This window comes from Phyllostomus hastatus, unplaced genomic scaffold, assembly GCF_019186645.2.
Source record: "Phyllostomus hastatus isolate PE091 unplaced genomic scaffold, TTU_PhHast_1.1 phas_contig_34, whole genome shotgun sequence".
NCBI lineage: Eukaryota > Metazoa > Chordata > Mammalia > Chiroptera > Phyllostomidae > Phyllostomus > Phyllostomus hastatus.
In genome coordinates, this window is record NW_025333857.1 from 10,891,280 (window position 1) to 10,906,955 (window position 15,676).

Genomic DNA, 15,676 nt, shown 5'->3' on the forward strand with positions numbered 1-15,676 from the left:
TTAAAGTATACATGTCTCACGTGAGGGGGATAAAGATGTTTTGGAACTAGGTAGACATAGTCGTGTATATTGTGAATGTACTAAATGCTATGAGTTGCAAACTTTAATGTGGTTAGGTTTATGTTACGTGAATTATAGTTCAATTAAAATTAAAAAAAAGATAAGGCAAAGTCCTAAAATGAGCACAGCACATAGCTGATCTGTTAGAGGACAGAAAGAAGGCTGGTATCAACCGCACAGAGGGGAGTAGAAAGAGAATAGGCTGGTGAATGAGCAGGGGGCCAGAGAATTGAAGGTCTTCTAGGTCATTTTTCAGGACCTGCCTTTATTCTTACTAATGATGAGCTATTATAAATTTTTTAGAAGGAAGAGGGTATCATCTGATCTACTGTAAAGGAATAATGCTGACCACTATAATAATTGTAGAGGGCAAGGGTCAACATGAGGAAGCCTACTCAGATGCTACTGCATGCAACACACCAGGTAAGGGATAATGGTGGCTCACACAGTCATATCAGAAGCACTACAGAATAATAGTTTTCAAGTATTTAGCTATGTAAATATTTCCATCCCACCCAAATTGTTAAGGAAAACGCCAACATATAAAACACAAAACAGAGAATTCAGTCTTGTCCAGATGAAGGCAGGGCAAAGGCTGGAGACTTGGCACTCAGCCCTCTTGATCATCACACCCCAGTTTGTGGTGGTTCCTAGGACTCTTTAAGCAGTTTAACTAGAGGGACATGAAAGAGATCAGAGGTTATAAGTAGACAGGGGAGGGGAAAGGGGTTGATTACAAAGGAGCACGGGGAATTTTTAGAGTGATAAAACTGTTCTTATCTTGACTGTGGTACTGGTTACATGAATGGGTATACTGTTAAAATTCATAAAACCACTAAATGGTGTAAAACCCACTGTATGCATATTATGCCTCAACAAAAATAAAATAAAAAATACACAGTTTCTCTTTATTAAAAAGAAATAGGAATCACTGTTTTTAGAACATGTACTTCTCACCCACACACCTTCCACCACCTACTACATACTGTACATTTCTTTGTCATCATCATTCAAGTCCCACTCTTGCACCCATCGTTCCTTTTTCTACCAATATTCCCCATCAATTTCCCAGTCACACAAGTTTAAAACTTCTGGTTTCTTTGGGACTTCTTTACTTCCCCTGACTCAACTACCAACCCTACCTCTGAAATGTTTATTATATTTGTTCCTACTTTCTTCCTCATTGGTTTAGTCCTAATTCCTTCCTAGATTACTGAGGTCACCTAAGTAATCCCCTAAAACTAAAATCTTTCCTCATTCTTCTCTCTTTTTTAATCTTCACTCAGGGGAATGTTTATTGATTTGAGAAAGAGAGAGCAAGTGAGCAATAAACATTGATCTGTTGCCTCCCATAAGTGCCCCAGCCAGGGATCAAACCCACAACATTTTGGTGCATGGAACGACGCTCCAACCAACTAGGCAGCCCAGTCAGGGCCTTTCCTCCTCCCAGTACACCCTAAATGGCACAGCTACTATCACATTAACTCAGAACTTCTTTTCAGAAACCCTTGATGGTTCATTAAAGAATTAAGTTCAAACTCTTTTGTACTTTACTGGCCAAGATCCTCAGCCCACCTCCCCACTTGATCTTCTGCTCTTCCCTTCCACTTAACCTGTATTCTTGCTGAACTGGATTATAAACCAACTCCCAAGCCTACCCTATATTCAACAGGACCTTTGCACTCACTGCTTCCTCTTTGTTTAATGCCATTTTCCTCTCGTCAGTACTTACTGAAATAATTTCCACTACACTATTAGCCTCTCCTCTCACAGTCAATAAATTCAATCTTAGATTATTTGTGTAAGGACATTAATCTCATAGAATCCTACAGGCAGAGATCATGTCCTATTTATCACAGAATCTCTCCCATGGCACCCATAATAATGTCTTGCATATAAGCGTTCAATTAAGTACCTGCTGACTTTAACCAAACTAAATGTATTTGCTTTAAGCAAAGTTTTGTCATGTGAAAACCATACTACCATAAACAAGTGATCACAAAAGATTATGATGTACAACTTTCAATCATGCTAGAAGCACGATTTTAGGAAACTTTTTTAGTAGGAACAGCAAAACTCAAGCACAGGTTGTTGAGGATGCAATTATTTGAAATTTTGTAAAAGCTTGTCCAAAATGTTCTGGCCAGGAAATGTTTAATTCCAGATAAGAACACAGTGCATGATAAGGCAAAATTTTAAAGCTGGTATGATAAAACTTATATTTTGAAATTTCTTAACCAAACCTACATCCTCTAATTAAGTATATTTGAAATACTAGCTCAACAGAAAATACTCTGCTTAGGCACACAGTTCACAATGTAGAGCAATGTTGACAAGCAGAATGAAAAGTAGATCTTGTTTCCTCACTGATGTGTGTCTTACTAGAAGGACTACATGGTCCTCTAATTAGTTAATTTACTGTTCAGAATACATTGCCTATAAATTTGGTATTATTTTCTTCCTCTGGTTGATGATAACAAATAAGATTATTTGTTTATAAGAAAATACCCTTTTAACAGCCCCTCATTAAATACTACAAATCAATAAGGCAAGCTTTAATTGTCAAACTAGAATGAGATAAAGTAGGAGAGCATGTAAAAATGGCAAGTAAACTGTTTACTATTGATTTAAAACCCCAGTTTCACAAAGGCATTTTTTCATGCTCCCTAAATGTATGTATTATCAAAATAATAAAAGTATTTAACTTCAGTTGCTACAGACATATGAATAGCAAGCCACCACATTTGGTCTGTGACAAACACACACAGTCCTCCCACATTCCCAGGAGAAAAATCATTTGTACTTAGTGTTAGAGACCCCCCAAAGCCATTCAATATCCCATTGTTTATATATAAGACATAATAGGCTTCAATTTTCTGTCAGTACTAATCTTGTTTGCCCAAAATAGTGTTTTGTGTTTTTTTTCAATTCCTATCCTATGACAAATAGTGACTGGAAGATAAGAAGGGAGGACTTATGGACACATTTTTAAAATGACACCCATCTCTTTGAAGGTGCTTTCTGGACATTTAAAACTCTCTCTCTCCCTTTCACTCCTTCTTCCCTCATTCATTCTCTCTCTCTCTCTCTGTTCAGTTTATCTGTCTCCCCTCACCCCTAACCCCCTTCCCCATCAGGGTAACGTCAGCTTGAAAGCTGACAATTCAATCACATCTCAAGCAACCATTTACTGTTATTTAATAGAAGGGGGAAAAGCCAGTTACCATAACAACTCACATCACATAGTAATTATGGGGTCTCTAAAATATAGCAAACCATACTTTTCACAGTGTTTTCTAAGGGGAATGTATACTAAACACAGATACTACTTCTCCCAATTATTATGCAGAATTTTCATCTAATGGTTTCATATTGCATGAATGGCTATACTACTACACGTTCTTCATTACAGACATAAGGGTTTTTAAATAAATAAGAAATTGAAAGAAAAAGGAAAATACACTCCTTGTATTTCAAATAATGAGTTATATATCACATGTGCTTTTGGGAATCTAGGTAGAAAATTTAAAGGAGACAGAAGGAAAACCAACTAATTTATAAGGTAAAAATAATCAAATGATGATCAATAAGAAGAATTTAGAAGCAAAGATTTCATTCAGAGCAGTGCCACCAATAAGTCCAGATAAGGTTATGCTGAAATAAAAATAAGAAAAGAATTCACTGCCTAATGTGGAGGTAGAAATATGGTTGGGAGCAGCAGTAGGATCAGGAAAATTTGCATGTGCCCAAAGATGGAGGAAATGATGAAGCAAGACTGACATTCACATCCAGAGACAAACCAGTATCATTCAATGCAGATGAGAGTGTGATGTCAGAATTAGAAATGCCATGGATGACAAGACAGGGAAGGAAAATGTTATTCACCTTCAACTTCCTCATTAACAGGTGCCAAGTTAGTTTCAGGATGAGATATAGTAGTTAGGAATCAGAGCAGAAGAGGACAGTCCCTTGAACTTAGACAAGCCCTAGTAGATCTGAAATGACCCCTGGTTGTGCCCTGTTCAAATGAGCAAAGAGAGAGAGGATACTTCAGTTTTAAAGAAATCTCAACAGGAGAGTGATCGCAGTAGTCCCTCCAGTGGTCCTCCCTTATCTGCTCTTTTACTTTTTGCGATTTTAGTTACCATAATCAACTGCAATATGAAATTATTGAAAGGAAAATTCTATAAATGATTCATAAGTTTTAAACCTAGCACCATTCCAAGCACTGTCATGAAATCTTAGGCTTCTTCCTCTACCCTACCCATGATATAAATCATCCCTTTGTCCTGTGTCTCCATGATGTATATACTACCTCCTGGTTAGTCACTTCTTAGCTGTCTCGGTTATCAGCTGGGCTGTTGCCATATCACAGTGCTTGTGTTCAAGTATCCCTTTTAGTAGCCTAATGCTGTCACAATGTTTATATCATTTACCTCATTTCATTATGTAAAAAACTGATCAATGCACATCACTGCAGGAAGAAGAGTTAATATAGTACAATAAAATATTTTGAGAGAGAGAGAGAGACCACATTCACATAACTTTAATTAGAGTATATTGTTACAATAGTTCTATTTTATTATTGTTGTTGTTCCTAGTTTATAAATTAAGATTTATCATAGGTATGTACAGGAAAAAATATAGTATACATATAGGGTGTAGTACTATCTGGGTCTTCAGGAATTTCCTTAGAAGTCTTGGGATGTAAGGCCCATTGGAAAAGGATAGAATACTATATGTAGAATGGCTCCTGGTATGTCAGATCAAACCCAAATCAGTTTAGATCTGTGTCTTCAAAAAGTAATATGAGGGAGTTTCACTTAAAAAAAAGTCAACGACAGCTCCAAACAGGTTGACCAGGGCCAGTCACAAGCAGTGTCTGACAAAGGTCTACACCAGAGTCTTTGCAGATCTACCTAATACATAGAAACAAATACAAAGAAACAGTCAAAATGGGAAGACAAGGAAATACACCCCAAATGAAAAACAATAGAATTATCCAGAAGAACTAGATGAAATGGAGGTAAGCAATTTATCAGATACAGAGCTTAGAGTAATGATTATAAGGACACACAACAGCATGAAAAAAGATACAGAAACCATAAAAAAGGACCAGTCAAAAATAAAGAATGCAGTATCTGAAATAAATAATACACTAGAAGGAATAAACAGGTTAGATGAAGCAGAGGATCAAATCAGTGATTTGGAAGACAAGGTAGAAAAAAGCATCCAGCCAGAGCAGCAAAAAGAAAAAGAGAATTTGAAAAAATGAGGAGACACTAAGAAACATTTTGGACAATATGAAGCATAATAACATTTGCATCATGAGACTACCAGAAGGAAAAGAGAGGTAGCAAGGGACTGAGAACCTATTTGAAGAAATAACAACTGAGAAATTTCCTAATCTAGTGAAGGAAAAAGACACACAAGTCCAGTAAGCTTAGAGAATACCAAACAAGTTGGACCCAAAGGCTAACACCAAGGCACATCATAATTAAATTGACAAGGCTTAAAGACAAGGAGAGAATCCTAAAAGCTGTAAGAGAAAAGCAGGTAGTTACCTACAAGGGAGCACCAATGAGACTGGCATCAGATACTAAACAGAAACATTTCAGGGCAGAAGGGAGTGATGTGAAATAATTCAAAATGATGAAAAGCAAGGACCTACAACCAAGGCTACTTTACCAGGCAAGGCTATCATTTAAAATTGAAGGAGAAATAAGTAGCTTCCCAGACAAGAAAAAGCTAAAGGAGTTTGTTAACACCAAACCAGTACTGCAACAAATGTTAAAGGGCTTGCTTTAAGAAGAAGAAAAAGAAAAGGGGGGAAAAAAAACCCAGGAAAGTATCTATCAGTAATCACCTTATAAGTAAATGGCTTAAATGTTTCAACCAGGACACAGGGTAGCTGAATGGATAAGAAAATTAAGACCTATATATATGCTGCCTCCAAGACACCCACCTAAGATCAAAAGATACCTACACAGAAAAAAAAAAGATACCCACACAGAAAGATATTTCATGCAAATGGAAAGGAAAAAAAGCTGGGGTAGAAGTACTTATATCCAACAAAATAGACTTTAAAATCAAGGTTATAGTAAGAGACAAAGATGGACACTACATAATGATAAAGGGAATGATCCAACAAGAGGATATAACCTTAGTAAACATTCTCTCACCTAACATAGAAGCACCTAAATATATGAAGCAAATCTTGATGGACATAAAGGGAGAGATGGACAGAAATATAGTCATAGTGGGGGGTTTTAACACCCCATTGACTTCGATGGACAGATCTTCCAGGTAGAAAATCAACAAGGGGACAGTGGACTTAAACACACACTAGATCAAATGGATTTAATTGATAACTTCAGAGCATTTCACCCCAAAGCAGCAGAATATACATACATTTCAAGTGCACATGGAATGTTTTCTAGGACAGACCACATGTTAGGACAAAAAAACAATTCTCAATAAATTTAAGATGACTAAAATCCTATCAAGCATCTTCTCTGACCACAATGTTATGAAACTAGAAATCAATCATAAGAACACTGAAAAACATGCAAAGACATGGAAGCTAAATACCAAGTTACTAAACAACAAATGGGTCAACATGAGATCAAGGAAGAAATCAAAAGATACCTAGAAACAAATGAAAATGAGGACACACAATCCAAAATTTGTGGGACACAGGGAAAGCAACTCTTAGAGGGAAATTCATAGCATTACAGGCCTATCTCAAAAAAAAAGAAAAATTTCAAATAAATAATCTAACTTTATACTTAAAGGAACTAGTAAAAGAATAATAAGCAAAGCCCAGAAGTGAGTAGAAAGATTAGAGCAGGAATAAATGAAATAGAGTCTAAAAAAAAACAAAAAACAAAACCAAACAAAACCCAAAAGATCAATGCATCTAAGAGCTGGTTCTTTGAAAAGATAAACAAGTTTGACAAACCTTTCATCAGACTCATCAAGAAAAAAAGAGAAAGAATCCAAGTAAATAAATTCAGAAATGAAAGAGGAGAAATAACAAGCGACACCAAAGAAATACAAGGGATTATATGAAAATATTCTGAGCAACCATATGCCAACAAACTGAACAACCTGGATGAAATAGATAAATTCCTAGAAACATACAATCTTGTAAAACTAAATCAGGAAGATACGAGATTATGAATAGACAAATTATCCCTAGTGAAATTGAAGCAATAATAAAAAAAACTCCCAACAAACAAAAGCCCTAGACTGGATGTCTTCACAGGTGAATTTTACCAAACATTCTGAGAAGGATTAATACTTCTCTTTCTCCAACTATTTCATAAAATTCAAAAGGAGAGAAGACTCCCATCTCATTTTCTAGCTCAGCATTATGATAATCACAAAACCAGATAAAGATATTAAAAAGAAAAGATAGTTTATTCTATAAACTATGTATGGTAGATAGTTTATTCTACCATACAAATTGTAGAAGAAAACATAAGCAGCAAAATCTAGGACATTGCTTGTAGTAATATTTTATCGGATATTTCTCGCCAGGTAAGGGAAACAAAAGAAAAAATAAATAGATGGGACTATATCAAACTAAAAAGCTTTTTCACAGCAATGGAAATCATCAACAAAAAGACAACTCACAGAATGGGTTGTATTCACTGATACAGCTGATAAGGGGTTAATAACCAAAGTTTAAAGAACTTATAAAACTCAACACCAAAAAAACAAACAACCCAATTAAGAAATGGACAAAGGACCAGAATAGACACTTATCTAAAGAGGACATACAGATGGCCAATGGACGTAGGAAAAGATGTTCAACATCACTGATCCTCAGAGAAATGTAAATTAATACCACAATAAGATATCATCTCATACCTATCAGAACTATCATCATCAATAAATCAACAAACAAGTACTGGTGAGGATGTGGAGAAAGGGGAAACCTTTTTCACTGTTGGTGGGAATGCAGACTGGAATAATGACTGTGGAAGACAATATGGAGATACCTCAAGAAATTAAAAATGCATGTGCTTTTTGACTCAGTGATCCTACTTCTGAGCATGTATCTGAAAGAACCAAAAACTCTAATTCCAAAGAACATAAGCATCCCTATGTTCATCGCAACATTATTTACAGTCACCAAGATATGGGAGCAGCTCAAGTGTCCATCGGTAGACGAGTGGATAAAACAACTATGGGACATTTACAAAATGGAACTCTACTTGGCTGTAAAAAAGAAGATAATTTTACCCTTTGAGACAGTATGGATGGACCTGGAGAACATTATGCTAAGTGAAATAAGCCAGTCAGAGCAAGAAAAATATTATCTGATATCACTCATATGTGGAATCTAGTGAACAAACTGAACTAACAAAGAAAATGGGGACAGACTCAGATGGAGAGCAGGATGACAGCTGGGGTGGGGGAGGTGACAGGTAGAAGAATTGAGAAAAAAGGAAAAAGAACTCCTAGACATGGGCAGCAGTATGGTGATTGCTGCAGGCACAGGGGTATAGGGGGGATAAATGGTAATGGGACAAAAATACAATAAAGATTAAATTTAAAAAGAAGTTAATGAAAAAAAATTTTTCCCCAAAAGAACAGGATATAACATTTTCCAAAATGATTCATCACTACTAGAAATAACTAGTTTCCCATGATTTAGAAATTACTTGAGTTAACTAACATAGTTATTGAGAAATATTGGCAATTAAATAAAGCAAAATATACTTCAAAATATGAAGAGCATAGCTCTTGAACATTTATATCAAAATTATTTTACCCATTTATTCACTCACTCACCCACTTCTAGCTGTGAGCATTAAGAGGGCCACAGAATATCCTATAGGGGTATGTAATCCTTGGCAGGGAGGAGGGGCTAAACCATGTAAATGAATAACAATACAAAACAGTACCTAAGAGCTTGTTCAGATGACAATAACATAGCTTCTTAGTAAGACCTCAACAATTATAACATTCACCACCAACTTAATAACAACATTTTGGGGAACAGGAAATATCCTACCACATGTACATATGAAGGATAAGACACATCCAAGTATTAAGGGATTATAATCATTAACTTAACAAACATTTATGAAGTGTCTACTACATACCAGCAATACCAGGCACTGGAGCTAAACATTACAAAAAAAACAAAAAACCCAAAACCTCCTCAACCTTACACTTCAAAAGGCAGAAAGATACTAATTGTGTATGCAAATCTATTCTTCAGGTTGACTAGGGATAGATGGACAGATGGATGGAAGAATAAATGAATGTACAGACAAACTGACAGACAGGTATGTAGACAGAATAGATAGATATGAATGGACAGATGAATAGACAGATAGGTATGGATGGAGAGACAGATACATAAAATGAATTCATAGTTACAAACATTCCTAAAGAAACCTCCAAGCCTGGAATATTCTACTGTACCAAAAATTTAAAGAAATATTATTTATTATGATAGCATTACCCTGACAACACACCATACAAAAATATTAGAAGGAAACTACATAACAATATCCCTCATGAGTATAGATTAAAACATTCCTACTTAAATATTATTAGCAAATCAAATTCAGCAATGTATAAATAGGATAATACATTATGATCAAGTGGAGTTTATCACAGCAATGTGGGTTTGGTTCACAATAGAAAAATCTATCAAAATAATTCCTCATATTAACACACTAAAAAAGTATAGAATCATTTCAAAAGATGTGGGAAAAAAACATTTGACAAGACTCAACATCTATTTGTGAAAAACAAAAAATCTCAGCAGTTTAGGAAAAGGAAACTTTGTCAACCCAATGAAGGATATCTACAAAAACTCCATACTAACATCACATTTAATGTTATTAAGCTGAATGCTTTCCCCAAGACTGTGCACGAGAACGTCCGCTCTCAGCACTACTGGTCAGCACTGCACTGGAGAGCCCTACACAGAACAGTTAGGCAAATATATAGAGAGAGGTGGTGACAGCAGACATTCTGTATATATAATATACATACACATATCAGAAATTCAATTAAACGTTTTTGCTTTCATTTCCAACTGTTCACTACTAGTATACAAACACATAATCAATACTTTTCTATGACCTTAATAAACCCACTTACATAGTCTTGTACTTTTTTTGTAGATTCTTTTTGTTTTCATTACAATGTCTATAAATAGAGATGGTGGGAATTCAAAATGAGACTGTCAGCTATGAAAACATTTTGGAAGTACCTTATTAATATTTTCACTTACCATATAAACTAACAGACCCACTCCTAGGTATTTATTTACTCAAAAGAAATGAAAACAAATGCCCATACATATACCTGTATGAGAATGTTTATAGCAGCTTTAGTCATAATTGCCAAAAATTGGCAACAACCCAAAGACCCATAAATGGGTGAACCTGAAACACTCATGATAGTTTTTTTTAAATAGAATAACAGAATAATGTAGAGATAGGAAGCAAAACAGAGTTTTAAGAAACTTCAGCTAGAAAAATATCAAATGGACTACAATAATAAAAAGACTAGAAGCAAGAAGAAGAGCTAAGAAATACTACGATCATCTTGGAAAGATCCAAAGGTATTTTTAAAATGTGCTCTGCTTAACCTGGGAGGGTGTAACGTAGTTCAAGAACTGTGGATTGACACTGCACGGGTTCAACCTCCAGGCTCCTCTCCATGATTTCGAGCACATTAACAGTACCAACCTCACAGTGTTAATGTAAAGATGAAATGAATTAACATATGTGTAGCAATTTTTGAAGTACCTGAGCTGGTTATTAGCTATTATTATTGCAAGTGTTATTCTTGTTAAGCAGCTCTTAAAACTGTTATTAATTCTACCATAGCTTTGGCAGAATCTTGTCCAATACATCTTCTGATTGACTCCTAAAATAATGATCTTAATTTTCTCATCTCTTTGAAATTTTCTAGACATTCTGTAACAGTAGTAGTAAGTATCTTAACCCAAATATTTTCATCTGTTCATATCTAAAGCATACCTTGTAAAGTTCTGATACCATTTGCTGAATTTATTAGATACCTTCTGCTATCCCCCACATTCACACTTTTTCTTGTTTCTGTTCTGATTGTGAATATAAAATCAGCTTTCTAGTAATATTTAACACTTTGATTATCCTTCAAATACCTAAGTGCACAGCTTAAGAACACAAAAAGGTAACAAATTTCTCCCATCTCTACACCAACTAATAAGATGCTAGGGAAAACATATCTAGAAATCACCTATGGTTTTCCTTCTTTCATAAAAGTAAACCTCTCTACTTCATAGAGAATCAGTGGTCTTCCCAAATCTTTCTTCCCTCCTTAGTTAAATGAAGATACTGTATTAGACAAAAATGGTTCTGAACCAAATGTTTACATAATTTGAACTCCAACTAAATATATTAAAGGAGTACAGGTGGCATAGGATAAAGATGCTTCTTTAAAAAATCAGTTTTGCTAACTGGTGGTAATTGGCATATGGAATATAACCAAACCAAATTAATATAGCCAAGATTTATAAATTGTGCATCAATGTAAGACTTAGTATATAGCATAGAAGCCCTATTTTTACATCATCTCCATTAATTTTTATAGTATAATTTATATTTTTCTATTTATAGCTGCTATATGTTACATATATTATATAAAACAAATTTCTTTGCTGCAATATTTTGCTTTCATTTGTACATTTTAATTTATATACACTGGAATGAGCAACTGCCATAAAAAGTTTAAAAAACAACAACAAAAACACACATTTCCCAAGTAATTTCCATCTTCCCACATCCTTCAGATATTGCTATATTTGCAATGATCAGATTTCATGCAAATCTTGTAATGGCATCACAAAGCTTTATTTTAAAAGGGTAGTTGAAAAGTAAAATAAACACTAAAACCAAAGGTTTTTTTTAACCTAAACATTTTTATTTACTATTAATTTTCTACATTCACAAAATATAAACACTGGTGCCCTACATACTTGCAAAGGATTAGAGTTAAGAAATAGGCAAGATAATATCTTTAAATAACAAGCTGGTATTTATTCTTTACAATGGAAGTTAAAAGTTGATGAAATAAACCAATAGAGACTACTCCCAAATATTAGGCTGGGCATTAGGGGAGGCAGGCCAGTTTCTCCCAGAAGTTATCAAAATATTTTAGTATTCAGTTGGGTCAGCTATTTTGGTTGCCTTTTAAAAGAACTTAAATTAATTATGATAAAGAGAAAAATTATTTCCAAATATACACTAAATTTCATGAGTATAAAGTAAGGTGAAAAACCTCAAAACAAGGAAGAAGAACCTGTTAGGGTTTTGGAAGGCACCTACCTCATGCACTAGAGCAAGTGAGGTCTGCTTGAAACTGCGCCCTCTATTGGCCATCAGTCGATTCAAAGGTTTACCATCTTTACTCTGATACATTGAAACATCATAACAAAATAACATACCACCTTAAAAAAACAGAAAAACATTTCTTATGAAAATAATTTCATTGATTAGATTCCCAGTAATCAATATTCAATCAATATGTATAGAGATATTTACAAATTAAAAGAATTTGCCAAGCAGATTATATTTGGCTATAGGTGTCCAAGGAAAGAAAAAGTAGAAGAAATGTGTAACTTATATTTAAACTATCACTTATTTCAAAGCTTTATTCACTTTTATTTTATGTATTTATTTTTTTAACATTTTTTGTTGTTCCAGTACATTTTTCTGCCTTTCCCCCTCACCCCAGCCCAACACCCCAGCCCTCCCCACCTCCCTCCTGTTTCCATCCCCCCTTGTTATTGTCCATGTGTCCTTTATAATTGTTCCTGCAAACCCTTCACCCTTTTCCTCTATAATACCCTTTCCTCTGGTCACTGTCAGCCTGTTCTCAATTTCAGTGTCTTTGGTTATATTTTGCTTGCTTGTTTGTCAAAGCTTTATTCACTTTTAAAGAAATGAATAAATTTACAAGTCATGAGTTACTTTAAATTTTATGAACTGCTGCTTTGGATATTTTATTAAGCTTTTTAAAAAAATTACAATTAGTCCTGGCTGGCGTAGCTCAGTGGATTGAGTGCGGGCTGTGAACCAAAGTGTCGCAGGTTCGATTCCCAGTCAGGGTACAGGCCTGGGTTGCAGGCCATGACCCCCAGCAACCACACATTGATGTTTCTGTTTCTCTCTCTCTCTCTCTTTCTCCCTCCTTTCCCTCTCTGGGAATAAATAAATAAAATCTTTTAAAAAATTACAATTAAAGAGAAATGCTTACACATATCAATCTTCTGATACCATGGGCTCCTTCAGTTAATACCTACAAGTGGACAAGATTTTCCTCATACCAGCACTTACGTACATTCATTCTCCCTTTTTCCCTCTCTGCTCCTCTAATCCTTCTCTTCCCAGTCCTTCCCACCCTGGTCTACTAAGTTCTCAAATTGAACTTCTAGATCCGGCTGGCCACCAGTAGCAGTGGAAAGGCAAGGGCAGGCAGGCAAGTGCTAGAGTGAGTTGGGGTAGTCTTAGAAACTGCCTGGGTAATTTTGAGCTGATGAAAGACACATTGAAGGACTAAGATAATCTAAAACCGATATCGTTACATTTTTAAACATCTCATTTTGAAGAATGGTATACATAGACAAAGGTATACACATCATAAGCATACAGAGCTCAGTGAACTCTCACAAACTGAACAAACATGTCTGAGCACCACCCAGATCAAGAAACAAAATATTAACATCCCAGAAGCATTTCCTGCTTCCTTCCAGTCATATGCAACCCTGTTGCAAAGGTAGCAACCTTCTAGTAACCACTTTGCCTACTTTGGTACTTCATATAAAATAGACTGTAAAATGGCTTTTTAAAAATCTGACTTCAGTCAGCCTAATCACTGCAAGAATCATTCATATTGTTATTGGCAGTTGTAGTACATTCATTCTTATTGCTGAATAATATTCCATCATGTGAACAAACCACAATTTATTTATCCATTTTACTGTCAATAGGCATTTAGATAGCCTCCAAGTATAGGACAACTCAAATAATGCTGCTGTGAACACTATTACATATACATGTCACCTAGTGACTTCATTTGGGTTTTTCCCTAGGAATGACATACCTAGGTAAGAGTATTAATTTATTCAGTACCAGTTTTCCAAAGTGGTTGTACTAACATGCATTCCAGCAGCAGTTCTTGTTGCTTCACATATTTATCAACACTTTGTAGTTTCCATCTTTTTTCTTTTTCTTTTTAAAGTATTTTTTATTGATTATGCTATTACAGTTTTCCCAATTTTTTCCCCTTTATTCCCTTTCCACTCTGCCCTCCCAACCCTCCAGCACTGGCTCTCACCTTAGTTCATGTCCATGGGTTGTACATATAAGTTCTTTGAGTCCTCTGTTTCCTATACCATTTTTTATCTTTCCCCATCTATTTTATGCCTATCAATTATGTTTCTTCTTCCTTGTACCTTCCCCCCCTATTCCTCCCTTCCCCCTCCCCACTGAACTCTTTCTGTGTGATCTCCATTTCTCTGATTCTGTTCCTGTTCTGGCTGTTTCAGTTTTTCTTTTCTTTTAGGTTCATTTGTTGATAGCTGTGTGTTGTCATTTTACTGTTCATATTTTTTATTTTCTTTTTCTTAGATAATTCCCTTTAACATTTCATATAATAAGGGCTTGGTGATGGTGAACTCTTTTAACTTGACCTTATTTGTAAAGGACTTTATCTGCCCTTTCATTCTAAATGATAGCTGTGCTGGATAAAGCAATCTGGATGTAGGTCCTTGCCTTTCATGACTTGGAATACTGCTTTCCAGCCCCTTCTTGCCTGTAAGGTTTCTTTTGAGAAATCAGCTGATGGCTTTATGGGAACTCCTTTGTAGGTAACTGTCTCCTTTTCTCTTGCTGCTCTTAGGATTTTCTCTGTCTTTCATCTTGGGTAAGTAAATGATGATGTGCCTTGGGTGTGTTCCTCCTTGGGTCCAACTTCTTTGGGACTCTCTGGGCTTCCTGGACGTCCTGGAAGTCTATTTCCTTTGCCAGATTGGGGAAGTTTTCCTTCATTATTTGTTCAAATAAGTTTTCAATTTCTTGCTGTTGTTCTTCTCCTTCTGGCACCCCTATAATTCGGATATTGAAACATTTCAGGTTGTCCCAGAGAGTCCTCAGCCTCTCATTTTTTGGATTCTTGTTTCTCAGTTCTGATCCAATTGGATGTTTATTTCTTCCTTTTGTTCCAAAATCATTTAATTGAATCCTGGTTTCCTTCTTGTCACTATTGGTTCCCTGAATTATTTTGCTTTATTTCATTTTGGGTATCTTTCATTTGTTCTTTCATTTTTCAACTAAGCTCAATCAATTCTGTGAGCATTTTGATTACCAGGGCTTTAAATTCTCCATCAGTTAGGCTGGCAGTGTCCTCAACGCTTAGTTGAGGTTTTGCTGTGTTCTTTCATTTGGGCCATATTTCTTTCATAGAAAGAAATATGGGCCCATAGCTGTGTCTTGGCACAGCTGATAGGTTGTAAGGGGCAGGGCCCTACGTGTTCACCCAGGCAGGGCAATCCTCTTTGCTGTGCTGCCTCCTGTGGGGCAGGGGCCAGAGAGGGAGC

At 35.5% G+C, this 15,676-nt stretch overlaps 1 protein-coding gene across 4 annotated transcripts in view; it reads right to left on the reverse strand.

Moving 5' to 3' along the window:
- The window catches only part of FOCAD (focadhesin), a 310,882-nt gene that overhangs the window by 81,815 nt on the left and 213,391 nt on the right, over window positions 1-15,676 (reverse strand). For all 4 annotated transcript variants that reach the window (XM_045840183.1, XM_045840184.1, XM_045840185.1 and 1 more), the window contains one exon: window positions 12,405-12,526. In XM_045840183.1, the coding sequence (XP_045696139.1) occupies window positions 12,405-12,526 (122 nt within the window). The remainder of the gene's footprint in view (window positions 1-12,404; window positions 12,527-15,676) is intronic.